At 35.3% G+C, this 17,072-nt stretch overlaps 1 protein-coding gene across 1 annotated transcript; it reads left to right on the forward strand.

The window, feature by feature from the left end:
* Window positions 1-12,763: 12,763 nt before the first annotated feature.
* Window positions 12,764-13,702, forward strand: LOC107138258 (olfactory receptor 4F3/4F16/4F29-like). Its single transcript, XM_015480865.2, has one exon. The coding sequence runs from the start codon at window positions 12,764-12,766 to the stop codon at window positions 13,700-13,702; it is 939 nt and encodes a 312-aa protein (XP_015336351.1).
* Window positions 13,703-17,072: the final 3,370 nt, after the last annotated feature.

Genomic DNA, 17,072 nt, shown 5'->3' on the forward strand with positions numbered 1-17,072 from the left:
ACATAGTGTACAGTGGTTTAGCATACTCATGGGTAACAGTCTAAATGAACTTATGAGCCAAGTAGGTTAGATTTTGCCAGCTGAGGACTCTAGCCTGTACAGGATAGGAGGCATATGAGCGCCAGATGTGATTTCAAGATTCACTTTAGCAGCAAGTATTGTAACTCATCCCATTAACTTTTCTTATAATATGCCTTTATGTTACGAGATGTATCTAAATCCTGAATGAGCCTTTCCCAGAACTCAGGTGAAGCATAAAGATGCAAATGGCTCCAGGGTGGAATTCATGTATGCTGTGTTGTGCTACTCAGATTCCCTCCTTAGGTCAGAAGGGTTCAGTCCCCCAGCTGGTGGAAGCACTATTGTCTTATGTCTCTAATCAATCTTCCCTCTTTGGCATAGTCTTTGCTAGGGAGACCTGACTTATCTAAGGCTATGCCCTCATTTGTGGTAATTTTGGTTGTTAGTAGTCCACTTGGGACAATTATCATAGGTCTTCCCAAGTGTAGAACTTTCTGAAAGGGAGATGAAACTATATTATAATTTTACTGTTGTCCAGCTTCTCCCTCTGCTGCATCAGGCTTACCTCCTATCTCCAAATAGAATTGATTCTGAGAGAAATCTCAGATAAACTTGATGCATGCTGTTCTACATCTCAGAGTCTACTTCCCAGGGAATCCAACCTGTGATGCATTTATTTTTTATCATTACTGCCAGAAAAAGATCTGGAGGGGATTGGTATGATATGGAATATTATGTTGTTCCACTGCTCTAATAGTAACTTGATAACTGGACTCGATGAATTAGAAGTAGTAAGTATCCTAGATGCCTTAATAAGACATATGTGTTCCACATAATGGAAGATGAATCCTGCATATATTCATAGACCTCCAACATTAGTGACTTCTATCTCTAAGTGGTTTGAGTCATGTCATGTTGTTTTTTCTGAAGTTGCCACACTGCAGAGAAAGAAACCCAGTCCTCACCTAATCTCTTTGGATTTTGGAGGCAGTATATACAGTATGTGAGAGTATTGCTCTAGCATATTTATTGGGAGAATTCATAAGCTTCCAGATATGAGAGTTGTCTGGAGCAAAGAAAGTCTCTCTAGACAGCCTGGAGGCAAAAAATAACCTTCATGAGTAGCATACTCAGATTCCTATGGTGTCCAACTCCTTCAACATCTCTTTCCAGTGAGCATGTTCTATATGATTAATTAACAGTGAGTTTGTATTATGAATGGATAAATATGTCATGCAAGTGAATGTTCACTGCATTATTAAAACAGACTCTGGGGTTGTCCTGAGAATAATGATGAAGTAAAACCCTTTTAATGTGAAGAATTTCAGGGAATCCACTATATACTTCCCTTGGAAAGTATAATGACTTGAGGAACATCTCTTTCTAATTTTGGTAAGGCAAATGAATGATTGGTTTGGTTGTTAGGGCTAAAGAATGAAGATCATAAAATTACTGACATGAAATTCTGCAGAGGCAGGCATGATGATATATGCCTGTAATCCCAGAGACTCAGGAGGCTGAGGCAGGGGGATCATAATTTTAAGGCCAGCCTTAGCAACTTATTAAGGCCCAAAGCAACTTAGTGAGACCCTGTCTCAAAATAAACACAAAACCAAACCAAACAAAAAAGACTGGGGACTTAGCTCAGTGGTAAAGTACCCCTGAGGAATAAAAAAGGAATGAGGTTCTTTAGAGAGAATATAGCTGGGTTTTTCAGAAAGGGTCTGGGGAATTAAGATATTTATGGCCTATGAAAAATGATGTTAGAAGTTATTCTCTGAATAAGAACGAGATGATTCATTTCTGTAATGTCACTCAGCTGCTTTCCCTATCTATCCTAGGACTCATTAATTGGCACTAAATAAGTATATACTTGGTGCTTAATTGGTATTAAATAGTGACCATACAGCATAGATAAAGTCTTTGTATGGAGTCAACAACAGTTTCCCTTCACTAGGGGTAATCTGGTATCATCACTATTGCATGCCCAAACCACCAGCATGAAGGTAGATCCTTTGTATACTGTGTGGCACCATGCTTCATCATGCCTTCAACTGGACTAGCTGTTCACTGTGTGGCAGGTGGAATAAAGGTAAGCCCTTATTTTATGGAAGACATAAAGACTGGTTTTCATAGAGATATACATTTATCCTAGGTTCTGACTTTTCCTTCCAACACTACAGTTCATGAAATTGTAGAATACCTCTCCTGCCTTATCTATTACTAGGGTGTAATTTCAGTTCTGGAAACATTTTTATAGAAAATGAAGTATAACAATGGACTGATATGTATTGAATTCACTGGCTATATTTGTACTCTGTAAGTCAAAACCACTCACTGGTAAATGGTTTGCATGTTGTCTAATTTATTTGGTGCATCCTTTAAATCAGTGGCAATATGTACTGATTCTTGTAGTATATATATTATATTATATATAATATATATTATATATTTATATATTTTCTGACCATATAAATATATATGCCATATATATTTATATATATACATATACCATATATTTATATGGTCAGAATATATATAATGTGAAAAAAGTCACAAATGTAAAACAAAACTATATGTTTGAAAAATTTATGTCTCTCTCTCTCTCTCTTTTTTACTTTTTAAGACTTTGAATTCCTCTATGACATGGAAATATGATAACATACCATAAACGCTATGTAAACTCCAATATGCAGTAAGATCTATGTTACTTGACATTAACATATGGTCAATATTAAGTTAGTAGGATGATTTTTATCTTTTCTCTATACATATTATGTATCTTGATTTTAGGGAAATCTTACATATCAACCTCACATGTGGCTAATGCCTCTTATTCTACAGCACTCAGACCAAGGCTATTAACTCTTTTATATCTGCATAATATTGGGTGTAGAGAAGGCCACTTGAGCCACTCTGATACACCCTTGCCTTAATCCATGTATGCCAGTCCTTATGTGAAGAGAGGCTTCAAATGAAAAAGAGATGCTCTATTGAACAGGAGTCCTTGAACTTAGATCCTCCTGCCTCAGCCTCCTGGCTTTCTGGGATTATAGGTGTATACCATAGTGCCTGTGTGCCTCCTATTCTTTTGAACTCTGTTTAATGAGATTGGAGGTCCTTGGGCCCCAGAGAAGAATTTTCCACAGGGAACACAGCTGATAATGGCCTCTGACTGCTTGGGGCTCTTTATGTCATGTACCAAAGTTCAAAAAGTCTCTGTCTGACATTTTGTGGTCTGAGGAAAGAGTTAAAATGGAAACTCATGAGTCATTAGTTGAAATATTTAAAGTTATAAATCAAGGTAATTAATTCTTGGGTATAGTGTGTTCTATCTTTCTGTGTTGATAAATGTACACTATATTGATATTTATATATTTATACCTAATTTGGAAAAACCACATTTATGGATTTGTGATGTTTGAGGATCAGAAAAAAATGAATAAGGAGGGAAGTAGGGTCCAGGTAGGTATCTCTCAAAATCTCCATTTCATGTTGATGGACATGGCTGGAGAGAGGTCAGTTTAGGGCCTTTATGGCATGGGTCAGAGCAGTATATTATTTTTTGTTTGGGTAAAGGACAGTATGATTATTGGGATGACACATCCCAATTACCAGGGAGAAATTTGATTCCTCCTGTATACCAAGGACAAGGAATATTAAATCCAGAACTCAGGGGATCCATTGGATGATTCTTGGTACTCCTTTGCCCAGTAGTTCTCATCAATAGAAAACAGTGGCATCCAAGTAAATAAAAGATTATGTCATGATGAATATCCTATAGGAAAGAAGCTTTGTTCATTCTATCAAGTAGAGAAGTCTCTAGGGTACATACTAATGGCAGATAATGTGAAATGAGAGAAATTCTCTTGTCAAAATAGCCCTCATGAATAGCTACACAAAGTGGGGACTCTGACAGCTATGTGTTATGTTAATTACATTTTCCTCCTTGCTAATTTGTAAGAAGCACATACATTCATGGTGGCTCACATTTTTGGATTAGATCACTAATAATTCATTCCTCTCCTTCCTTGTTTTTCCCTCCCTCCCTCCTTCCTCCCTCCCTTTCCTTTCCCTTCCCTTCCCTCCCTCCCTCCCTCCCTCCCTCCCTCCCTCCCTTCCTTCCTTCCTTCCTTCCATACTGGGGATTTAACTCTGGAGTGCTCTACCACTGAGCTATATACCCTCAGCTCTTTTTCTTTCCTTTTTTTTTTTTTGGAGGGGGGGTGTACTGGGATTGAACTCAGGGGCACTTGACCACTGAGCCACATTCCCAGCCCTGTTTTGTATTTTATTTAGAGATAGGGTCACATTGAGTTGCTTAGTGCTTTGCTGTTGCTGAGGCTGACTTTGAACTTGAGATTCTCCTGCCTCAGCCTCCTGAGCCATTGGGATTACAGGTGTGTGCCACCGCGCCCGGCTCCCTTAGCTCTTTTTAAAATTATATTTGGAGGCAAGGTCTCAATAAGATGCCCAGTCTGGCCTTGAACTTGGGATCTTCCTTCCTTAGTCTCCCAAGCTGCTGGGATTACAAGCTTGTACTGCCATGTCTGACCAATAATTCTTTATGTTACTCAGTTTCCTCTTTCCCTTCTTGTTTGTTTCCTTGATAAAAGGTGAATGGGAGTTGTGTGTGGTGGCGCATGCCTGTAATCCCAGCAAATAGGGAGGCTGAGGCAGGAGGATTGCAAGTTCAAAGTCAGCAACTAAGTGAGGCCCTAAGCAACTCAGCGAGACCTTGTTTCTAAATAAGATATAAAAAAGGGTTGGGGATGTGGCTTAGTGGTTAAGTGCCCCTGGGTTCAATCCCTGGTACCAAAAAAAAAAAAAAAAAAAAAAAAAGTGCAAATAGCCTCTAGTTTCAGTCTCAACACTTACTTCTTATGGGCTTTGGAAATCTGACCTCACTGAGCTGCATAAACAGGTTCCATTGTCCTTTGTTTTCTTTTGGGTTTTGGCCAAAGTGTAACTGTAGCGAGAGATTTGAGATCCAGGATCAGATCATTTCGTTTATTTCTTCTCTTCAGGGACACCGTGGGCTGGCTGTGTTACTCTTCCATGGCCCTCTCCATCCACAAATGCTTTATTTCTAGACTTTTACAACTACTTTGTGTCTTCGTCCCTTTAGGCTCAAGAGAGGTAATGTTTTCTCTTGTCTTTAGCCTAGGACCCCTAGTTTTTCCTTACAATGTTCACAGCTTTGTGAATATTCTTTTTATTGAGCTTTCTCCAGTTATTTAATTTGACTGTGCCATCTCTTATCTTGATGGGATCCTGACTGATAAAAGTGTGCAAAATTGAAAGTCAAAATCCTTGTTTGCTCCTCTAATAATCCTACTTTCCTGAATTATTTATGGAAAAATTTAAAATCTCTATTTATCCATAAAAGTAAGTATTTATTTATTATTTAGTGGTACTGGGGATTGAGCCGAGGGCCTCATGCATGCTAAGTAAGAGCTCTACCACTGAGCCACACCCCAGACTTTTTTTTTTTTTTTAATTTAATTTGAGGCATGGTCTTGCTAAGTTTCCCATGCTGGCATTGAACTAGTGATCCTTCTTCCTTAGCTTCCTAAGTAGCTGGGATTGCAGGCATGCACCATGGTGCCTGACTCAGAGGAGCAAATATTTATGTGCACAGCAACCTATTATACATGCAAGTTTGCTCTCTACTGTTCTACTTAGTAATGTGTGTGGCTGAGTTTTATAGAGTCTGAACTTTCTTTTTAATGACTATTTTAGGAACTGCCTAGAATAAGCCATTACCTATATTTGTAAAATGTTCAAGAAAATAGTACAGATGTATTAAGAAGGCAATATTCCAGTCTCATTTCCTCTTCTCTAGTGTCTCATTACGAGATGTTAGGATGTTTGTTTTTTCTGGTAAAACCGAATAGGTCTCTGGGGACAAAGTCCTTTGACCCATGAGGACTGTCTAAATTCATATCTATGCAGTATCACTTGGCCACTGTCCTTAAGCTATAATCAGCTTTATTTCCACCCATGGCAGAATGTTATGGCCTTTAGTGTTAAGAGAACACAGGAAGATCTCAGACTCCATGAAGGTGCCCTATTCTTTATGTAGGTTAAATGGAGGATCAGAAATAAATTAATAATATGGAGAACAGGTTTAGGTTTTTGGTCTGACATGATTCTGTTATAGGAATTCCCATGGACATGCATCATTTCCTACAGTACATGAGTATCATCGTAAAACACAGAAGATAGTGTCTAGGGTGACAAATTGAACTACTGGAGAATAATTATGATAAAAGGAAGTAATTGTGAAACAGAAGTGGTTAACTGACATGGACTTTCAATTAGAACCACATTGTGTTGGGGTAATGTGAAAAGTATTAGAAAAATTCAAACAGCTTTATATTTTGTATTCATCTTGCTATTAATTAATCACACTGTTTCCAGTGATGACTGTATGAATGATGCTCATCCTCTGTAATTTGATAAACAGGTAAGAAATATTTAGTGGCACATGTAAACTAAGAAAACAAGGGTTCTTATAATTTTGTTTTATTATAGCTTCAAAAGAGATGAGGTGTGTATGTCATGTCATTTGTGCATGGAATGTAGAAAAGTTGAACTGACAAAGAGCAAAACTGTGGTTTTGGAGGTTGAGGGATGGGTGCATTGGTGAGATGTTGATCAAAGAACATAAAATTTCAGTTAGTGAAGAAATAAGTTTAAGAGATGTATTGTACATCAGGATGACTGTAGTTATTAATGATATGTTGTATATGAAAAGAGTAGATTTTAAGATTTCTCAATTCAGTAAATAAGTATATGTGCTAATGCATATGGTAGTTTGCTTTAGCCATTCTACAGTGTATCCAAACATTATGAATCTATAAAATTTGTGTTTGTCAGCTAATAATTAAAAAAAGAGATGAGGCACAAACTGTGAAAATAGAAGCAAATTTATTAAGATATGTTTAAGTTTTTAGGATGGAAGAGATGTCCAAAGAGTAGAAGAGATATCCAAAATTCAAAGATTAATAAATTGCTGCTAGTATAGATGTTATTTTAAAATAAAATGTGGGAAATTAAAGTAAAACAAAATTACCAGGAAATTGAGTTAGTTCTGTTTTCTTATGTGCTTTTGAATTTCAAAGTGTTTTGTATCATTTTTTTGTTTTGGAAAAATTCTTTAAAAACACACTTTTTCCCATATTTTTTACTGGTACATTATAGTCGTACATGTTGGTGGGATTTGGTGTTGCATATTTGTACATGCACACATTATAACAATATAAATTGGCCAATATCAATCCACAGCACTTCCAGTTCCTCTCTGCTTCCCACCCTGTGGTCTTTTTCCTCTACTGATCTTCCTTTGCCTTTTGGAGATCTACCTCCACCTTTCTTTTCCTTTTTCCTCTCTAGTTTCTGCAAATGAGAGAAAACATGAGCCCTGACCTTCTGAGTTTGAGTCTTTTTGCTTAACATTATGGTCTGTAGTTCCATCCATTTTCCTTCAAATGCCATAATTTCATCTTTCTTTATGACTGAATAAAATTCCATTGTTTATATATACCACATTTTCTTTATCCATTCATCTGTTGCCAGGCATCTGGGCTGATTGCATAACTTGGCTATTGTGAATTGTGCTGCTACAAACATTGACATGACTGTATCACTATAGTATGATGATTTTAGTTGTTTTGGATAATATGAAAGAGTGGGATAGCTGGGTCATATGGTCATTCAATTCCTAGTTTTTTGAGGTATCTCCATACTGCTTTGCAGAGTGGTTGTACTAATTTGCTGTTCTACCAACAATGTTTGAGTGTAACTTCCCCCTAATCCTCTTTAGCATTTATTAACCTAATTGGACAATATTGAATTTGTATTATTATTATTTGTATTTTTTAAAAATATCTTATTTATTTATTTATTTTTATGTGGTTCCAAGGAATGAACCAGTACCTCGTATGTGCCAGGCAAGTGCTCTACCACTGAGCCACAACCCCAGCCCTATTATTTGTATTCTTGATGACTGCCATTCTGAGAGGCAAAATCTCAATGTAGTTTTGATTTGCATTTCAATAATTGCTAATTATGTTGAGCAATTTTTTCACGTATTTGTTGGCCATTTGTGTTTCTTCTTTTGAGAAGCATCTGCTTAATTCATTTGCCCATTTATTAATTGGCTTATTTGACTATATTGGTGTCAGGTAAAAATGTTCTCTCTTGAGAAAAGTCAATCTAAGAAGTTGCTTCAGAGCATAATCAACAGGGTTGTAAGTATTTGATCACTTTTATGTGAATGGGCACCATTCCTTGTTATTCCATTAGAAACATGCTTATGACTATTGCTTAGGACTGAGAATTGGATCCTGACTCTACCTCAAGTGGATTTAGTTTTGATGACCCAAACTGTGTGGATTTCTGTTTTCTAATGTTTGGTACTACTCTTTCTTTTAGTACATCTAGGGATAATTTCTTATTGACTTTTGCCATTTTTTTTCTTCCCCAGTACCTGTTCTAGGGCAATTAAAGACAACTTAGTATTGTCCAATTAGGTTATATTTACAATATCTTTGCTTTTATATTCAGTTTCCCTTAAATTTCCCAATTTCTTATATTCCTTATTTTTCTTTATGGCTTTGATTTTTATATATTTTCTTTTTCCTTAATTCTACTTCATTTTCATAATCTTCTATTTTCTGTTTTTTTGTTGCTTCAGAACTTTGATCAGTTTTTAAAATTCATCTTCCCTAATTATATTACTAGGTATATTTTACATTTTAAGTAATTTCAATGTAAACTCTTATCCTAAACTGTGATATCATAAATACGTGATATGCTGTATCTATCAGTATTTCAATTGTAATCTGATTGTTCTATTTTCTGATTTTCAATTGCAATGTGATTTTCCCAGCTTACCTTTATTATATCTGAGGTCTAAGTTCTCCTTCACTGAAACCTTTAATTGATTTTTGATGGGGATAATATTTTTGGTGTCTTTCCTCTTGCCTCTTTTTATTCTGTGCATTGTGCCAGCAGTTGCAGTTGTAAAAAGCACATAACAAAATTCATGTCCTCAATTCATACAAATGTAAAACTAATATAATGTGTTCAGTGTTATTTATTGGCATGAATAAAATGTTATGAGTAGGAACATTGAGATGAGTAAAGTATGGATTCTGCTTATGATGTAATGAGATTGTTGAGAAGGGGAGTCTACTAAAGCATGTGTTTAGCTCTCCATGAGGTATGGATAGCAGTTTTCTCCCAGGTGGAGGAGAGCAATGGTTAGATGATGGGAGGGGAGTTGGGAAAGAAGGACTTGTATATTTAAAGGCATGATGGAATGTTTATTTCGTGGCAATGCCAACAAATAAATTGGTAATGCTGGATCATGAGATGAAAAAAAAAACTAGAAAAAATGAAGTAGAAAATGAAGTTAGAAGGTAGCAGCTCTAAAGGGGATTTGAATGCTTGAAGAGGTTGCAGTTCACCTGGAGGCAGAGAGGATGCTCTAAGCCACTAATGGGATGGTCAGCATCTGCTTTGAGTGCAGATGGAGGCTTGTTGAAGCAGCAGGATGCTGTGGAGGCTTTGTAGTGACCCTGGTGGAACCTGATGAGAGAAAGATACAGACATATGGCTGACATATGAAATTTAAAAAGGAAATATGATACACTAACCTCTGAAAAAGTGCCCTTAACTGTATCATGGGTATTGCATGTTTAGTTTCCAGATTTAACACATGAATATTTGCTATTTTTTCATGAGATATGTTTTTTTTTTTTTGGTAATAAATCATTACAAACACAGCTGAATTCACTTGTCCTGTTAGTTTCCTCTTTCTTCCTTCCCAGAGAAAATCACTTTTCTGGAGTTGGATATTCTTTTTGTTCAAACTTTTTTATGGTATATATGTATTTTATGGTTTATATGTATATGCATTTATATTTATATTTAATAATATTTAATATGTATGGAATTAAAATTTTGGTCAATTTATATGAATATACTATTTTATAATCTGATATTTTCCATTAAATATTATATTCTTGAGACTTCTTCATGGTGAGAAGTATAAATCTGATTCATTCTTATTACTTTCCAAAATTTCCAAATAATTTATTACAGTGAATTAATATACAATAATTTATTTATAAATTATTTCATTACTAGATACATTTCGGAGGAAGAATAATTATATTTGGTATCATATTAGTTCACATTCTCATTTTGGTGACTTTAATTTTCTCCATTTTACTTATGGGAAAAGTGCTCAGAGATGAAATGTATGTTATTCAAGATCATCAAGTTATTAGGTAGAAGAATGTGAAACATAGTTTTTCCATATACTGAAACCTATAATCATTATATTATTACATGGAGATTTTAAATTGTTATTAGATCTTATAAGAGCTAAAATAGAGATGAATTCAAAGGAAGACACAATCTTGCAACCTCTAATAGCAATTAAAGCTTGCTGGACCCTCTCTAGAGGTTTCATTCCTCTGGAGACAGAGTTGAGTGGCATTTTCTGTTATGAGCCCATATAGAAACCCATCTATTTCAAGTAAGAGTATTTTCTTGAACAATGAGAATGATAACAAATGTTTTAGGAAACTGTCATATTTTTCAAGATATTAGAAAGCTGAGAGTTGTCTGGGATGGTTAATTTTGGTGGCCAAAGCAGCACTCATCAATGTCATTAAGTGGCAGTGAGGAGCTGTAAAAGGTGCTCATCTTTCCCCAACAGTTTCTATCATCACCTTGTCACTTGGGTTCTAGTCTAAGCTCTATCACTAAGTTTATTTTTTGTCAAGTTATTTAATATATTTGGTAATGCATTTCATGATCTAAAAAGATTAGAGACTTTCCTGAATTAGAGATCTTCAATTTATCTGTATGTTTTAAAGCTGACCTCATTGATTTGGGTCTCCTGGAATAGATTGGAGACTTACCTTTTAGTTCTATTCTGACTTTTGGTAGAACAAATTTTTTCATTCTACCTTTTATTCTATCCTCATCTGGTAAATTTAACTGCAAACAAATGGATTTTATTTATCTTTTCAGCAAAAATTTATGTGCCATATTTTACATCAGGAGTGATTCTAAATTTTTATTACTTTGGGTATATGTGGAGGAATGGAATAATAACTGGGTCAGATGGTCAGATGGTGATTCCATTTCAAGTTTTCTGAGGAACTTCCATACTGCTTTCCACAGTGGTTGCACCAATTTGCAATCCTACCAGCAATGTATGAATGTAACACATCCTTGCCAAAATTTATTGTGACTTGTATTGTTGATAATTGCCATTCTGACTGGAGGGAGATGGAATCTCAGTGTAGTTTTAATTTCTCTAATGGCTAGAGATGTTGAGCCTTTTTTCATATATTTGTTGACAGGTTGTATTTTTTCTTCTGTGAAGTGCCTTTTCAGTTCCTTTGCCCATTTATTGATTATTTTTTTTGGCATATTATGTTATTGAAATATATATCTTATGATATGGAATTTTCATGTTTTCTGCTGGCAAGTAGCATCTTATTTTTTTATTCATTCATCAGTTTTGTCTCATGAATTGAATCATCTATCATCGACAATAAAATAAAGAGAAAAAAATTCCCAAATATATACAAAAATCATATGATTAATTATTGCACCAATTAGAGTTTCATAGATAAATAAACTTAAGATCAGAGAGTGTATGTAACTTCCCCCAAATCAAAACTGTCAATGGATGAATATGGAAGAAATCTTGTTTTGTGAATTTAAACCCCATATTCTTTCTGTAACTAAAATTAAATAATTACAAGTTAACACGATGAATCATCACAGAGATTTGTAAAATATATTTTCCATTTCACTGTGATGATTCTGCTAGCTTTAAGCTTTTCAGAACATGGATCATGTACTCTAAGGTAGCCCTTCTCAAATTACTGTACCACAAGGGACCAGTCCTTTTCCCCATTAATTTGCTGTCCTTCACAGGTGGAGATTTTTGGAAAAATACAAAATCAGAAACATTGGTATCATTGTAATGTTAATTTCTAGAGAAGTTTCTAAACATTCGTTTTCAATTTTTGTACCTAATGTGATGCAAAATGATAACAGTTCATAGGTACTTTTCAGTATACCATATTTGTGTTGATTTAGGAGCCTAAATATGGGTAAATCATAATGCCTGCCTTCAGGAAGTTTATGGTCTCCTTGATGAGTTAGATTTGTACCAATTTTATTTTAATATAAGGGACAGTAAAATAAATACTAGTAATAATAAAGGGAGATTTCATCGATGTGGCAAATGTAAATTAATTGTGAAGATGACCACATCTTAGAGGTAGGGTTAGAAATAAAGGAAGAAAAGGAGTGTTTTCCAGATGTTTTATCGTCTTGAAAGTTGATGCAATAGTGCTTAGTAACATGTGACTGGAGCTGACAAAAATAGGAAGAGTTTTTTTTGGATTGAGTTCTTATTACTTATGTTGGTCATCTTCTTTCTCACAAGGAACATCACAAAGACTAGCTGGGAGGAATCAGGGTGTTATATTGAATAAAGACAGAACCTAAGTGTCGAGAGGAGATTTACATAACGGTGAGCAATTTTATATTTCAGGGACTATTAGCATGTGAAGTCAGTTTTAACGCTAAAGTATAAATAAACTTTTATAACTTTGACTTCTCTCCTCCTAGTTTATTAATATACTTGTCATAATTTGCATTTTCTCCTGTTGTTCTTCAGGCAGCACCTCCAACAAAGCCAATGGATGGAACAAATCATTCTGTGGTGTCGGAATTTGTATTCCTGGGACTTACCAACTCCTGGGGTATCCAACTACTAATCTTTGGGTTCTCCTTCATGTTTTATGTGGCAAGTATGATGGGAAACTCCCTCATTGTGTTCACAGTGGCTTCTGAGCCTCACTTACACTCTCCTATGTACTTTCTGTTGGCCAACCTCTCCTTCATTGACCTGGGTTTTTCTTCTGTCATCTCCCCAAAGATGATTTATGACCTTTTCAGGAAGCACAAAGTCATCTCCTTTAGAGGTTGCATCACTCAGATCTTCTTCATCCATGTCATTGGTGGTGTGGAGATGGTGCTACTCATGGCCATGGCCTTTGACAGATATGTGGCCATATGTAAGCCTCTTCACTACCTGACCATCATGAGCCCAAGGATGTGCATCTTCTTTTTAGTGGCTGCCTGGGTGGTTGGCCTTATTCACTCAGTGGTTCAATTAGTTTTTGTAGTAAAATTGCCCTTCTGTGGCCCTAATGTGTTGGATAGTTTCTATTGTGACCTTCCTTGGTTCATCAGACTTGCCTGCACAGACACCTATCGACTGGAATTCATGGTCACAGTTAATGGTGGTTTCATCTCTGTGGGCTCCTTCTTCATACTGATCATTTCCTATATTGTCATAATTCTTACTGTTCAGAAACACTCTTCTGCTGGTTCTTCCAAGGCTCTGTCTACACTTTCAGCTCACATCACTGTGGTGGTCTTGTTCTTTGTTCCTTTGATATTTGTATATGCACGGCCGTCTCCCTCCACACACTTGGACAAGTTCCTGGCCTTCTTTGATGCAGTTCTGACTCCTTTTCTGAATCCTGTCATCTACACACTAAGGAATCAAGAAATGAAGGTGGCAATGAGGAGAATATGCAGACAGTTAATGAGTTACAGGAAGATCTCTTAAGTGATTGGTAGTGTTGTAAAGAATACTCATGGACTATTGAAGATCACTGTGATGGTCAAACTCAGATAAAAGCTTCTCTTTGTCCCATCTTGATTTGATGATCCATACTGTATTAAGTCCATTTTATCTTTCACTTAAGAAAGAGGGCCATTAATTTCTGAAAGAGGAGGAATTACATGCAAAATATTTAGAAACCAAAGATTATAATGATTTTGAGCCTAATCCCAAATGGATGATATTATATGAAGTAATTATTAGAAATACATAACAGGAAAACTCTACCTTAATTAAGGACTTCAGAACAGGAGGAAATTTCTCCTTAGTCCTTTGTAATCCAGTATGGCCTCATCTTAAGTTGACTACATTTGCAAAGATCCCATTTGCAAATAATCTCACATTCACAAAACTGCAAAGAATCTACTTGATGGACACCTGTCAACCCAAAGTAGTAGTATAGGTAGTGAAGCTATCAGGGAACTAAAATGGTTGTAGTATAACTACAGAGTGAAATGTATTTTTAATTAACATAGTAGAAGTAACTTAGAGAAAACTGAGCTCTAGTCTTGCTTTGATGTAACAGTTGGTAATTAAGTGTTCCTTAATGTTTTTTATTTTAGTAATTCATCAAAGCCACACTCTATAAACTTTGCCCAAAACTTAACAGATGTCATCACCTCTCTTTAGTTTTGTTAATTGAAGTTATACCTATACAACAAGGGAAAATAGAATTTACTTCCTACTTTTTATATCCATTAGGTTTTGTCTTTCACTAAGACTGGGTTATGCATATCCATCAGTGAAGGGGGCCAAGTTTGAGGCCTAAATTTGGAAATAATCAGCCATTTTATCTTAGAATCTACTTTTTTTCCTCTTGAAAAAGAAAGCCATATCCTTTTGCCCTTTATAGCCATTTTTATGTTGTCCACTATTTCTTCTCATCTCAGTTACCCCTTTTAATTATTACTTTAATCAAAGTGACTTACTCTTATTTCATAGAGAATACTTTTTAAAAAATCTTGCCATCTGCCAGGCGTGATAGTGCATACCTGTAATCTCAGTGGCTTGGGAGGCTGAGGCAGGACTTCAAAGTTATCCTCAGCAACATAATGAGGTTCTAAGCATTTAGTGAGACTCTGACTCTAAGTAAAGTATATAAAAAAGGCTAGGGATGTGGTTTAATGGCTGAGCATCCCTAGGTTCCATCCTCAGTACCAAAGCAAAACAAAACAAAAAACACTACTACAACAACAAATGCCCTGCAGCCTGACTACAGTTAATGATAAAAACATATTGTTCAGGAACTATTATAATAGGGGAATAGAGACCTTTCAGCATTGCACTGGGTTGAATTCTCCATACAGTAAGAATAAGTGGAGAATTTTATAGATAAGCAGCAGGTTGTGAGTCAGTGGAATGAAAAGTATTAAGAGAAGATATCAAGGGTGCGGGTATTCTCTGTATTTCTACTTAGCATAATTTTTGCTAAAGCTGGGTACACATATCCATGAGGAAAGGGGACCAAGGTAGAGGCCAGTTGAGAAGAGAGCTCAGAGGGGGTCTGACTAATTTTGGTCAGGAAAAGAAAAAGTCTTTCGTCTCTTAAGAAGGAAAATTGAGAATCATTGACATATAGTTATTTTAGTGGCTCAGAAAAGCTCATGAACACTCAAAATATAACTCCCTATTTTTGCAAATATCCTACCCATATGTTAAAGGCAGTTAGTGCTATTTTTAATCTGTTATTTCCCATCATCCTTCATATATGACACCTATATCTAAGTTTTTATAAAAACTTAGGTTTTTTTGTTTTATAAAAACTTAGGTATTTTTATAGGTATCATAAAATTTTTTAAATATTTAATTTATTTTTTAAATACATAACAGTGGAATGCATTACATTTCTTATTACACATACAGAGCACAATTTTTTATATCTCTGTTTGTATATAAAGTATGTTTACACCAATTCATGACTTGATACATATACTTTGGATAATGATGTCTATCACATTCCACCATCATTGCTAACCCCGCCCCCTCCCTTCCCCTTTACAGGTGTTATAAAAATTTAAGTTTTTATAGATGTCCTATATGTAGGATGATGAGACATAATGGGTTAAAAGCAGAAAAAAATGAATATATTTTACTAATATGTTTTGAAGATACAGAGACTCTATACAAGTATAGGTAAAATCTCTTACACACATACACACACATAGACACAGACACTCACATATGCAAGTATGAAATATTTTCATATGCAATCTCATACCAGATTTGTAAGAGCTGTTCTATTTCCCAAGGAATGAAGAAAAACAGACCAATAGATAATAAAAGCAAACTAAACAAATTGTCTATTATCTTTCATCTGATACACACTACATCTCTACTATCCCAGTAGAGATGATTGAATGATCAAATCTTGAAATCAAATTTGTAATTCTTACTGTCATCAGTGAGGAATTAATTATTTATGAGACATGTTGAATCAGAACCAGAACCAGAACCAAAATTGCCCCAAATCCAGAAAAATAAATAAAAATCACTATATCAGAAAACAAAGCAGATGTCAGATTGCTGCTTCTTAATCTCTATAGGAATCTGGAGGAGACATGACTGGGCTTAAGCAGGAGATTCATTATTTGGGAAGTAGATTAACTGGCTCCAGAACGTGTGCTCACTTGGATATTGCAATGGAAGTTTCAGAGGGGTCAGAGGATACTGTTTAAAGAATTAAAGACACGTTTATATAAAGTGGTCATGTGTCATTTATTCATCTCACTGGTGAGGGAAGAGCAGGATTATAAGTCAGTTTTAAACACCTCCATTGTAATGGAATATGTTTCTAAGTCTAAATGAATCCCCCTGAAAGTGCAATTTAAGGACTCTTGATTTCACCAATTTCTTGATTCTGACAGTGGCAATGTTTTATAAATGGACTAATGAACTGTGACCACTTCAGAGCTTTTAAGAGACAAACCCAAAGAAGGAAAAAAAAACTAGTCAGGATACCTCTTATTTAGAAAAATATTTTATATCCTTAAAATTATATTTCCTCACTTATTTCATTTTTTATGAAGTTATTTTCCCTTGGTGGGATTCTAGTTGATGTAAGGCCAGTATTTGATACATGATATAGAAATAGCCTGTATTTTAAGACATTTAAGAAAGGGGAGAGATATATATTCATTAGAGAGGTCATCAGAATGAATAATGCTCAAATTGACTGTTAAACGTGAAATCCAAATCAAATCAGTTCTCTAGACTGGAAGTCATTATGTTGGGTAGAATATGGTATATTATTTATAAAAGCTGGGTTGGAAAGATCCTCAGCTGTATGACAAAGTGAGAAATTGCATTCTTGCAACCT

The sequence above is a fragment of the Marmota marmota genome, unplaced genomic scaffold (genome assembly GCF_001458135.2).
Source record: "Marmota marmota marmota unplaced genomic scaffold, marMar, whole genome shotgun sequence".
Lineage (NCBI taxonomy): Eukaryota > Metazoa > Chordata > Mammalia > Rodentia > Sciuridae > Marmota > Marmota marmota.

What these genes read in the sequence shown, in the direction of transcription:
- LOC107138258 (XM_015480865.2), top strand. Translation starts at nt 12,764, where the DNA reads ATGGATGGAACAAATCATTCTGTGGTGTCGGAATTTGTATTCCTGGGA.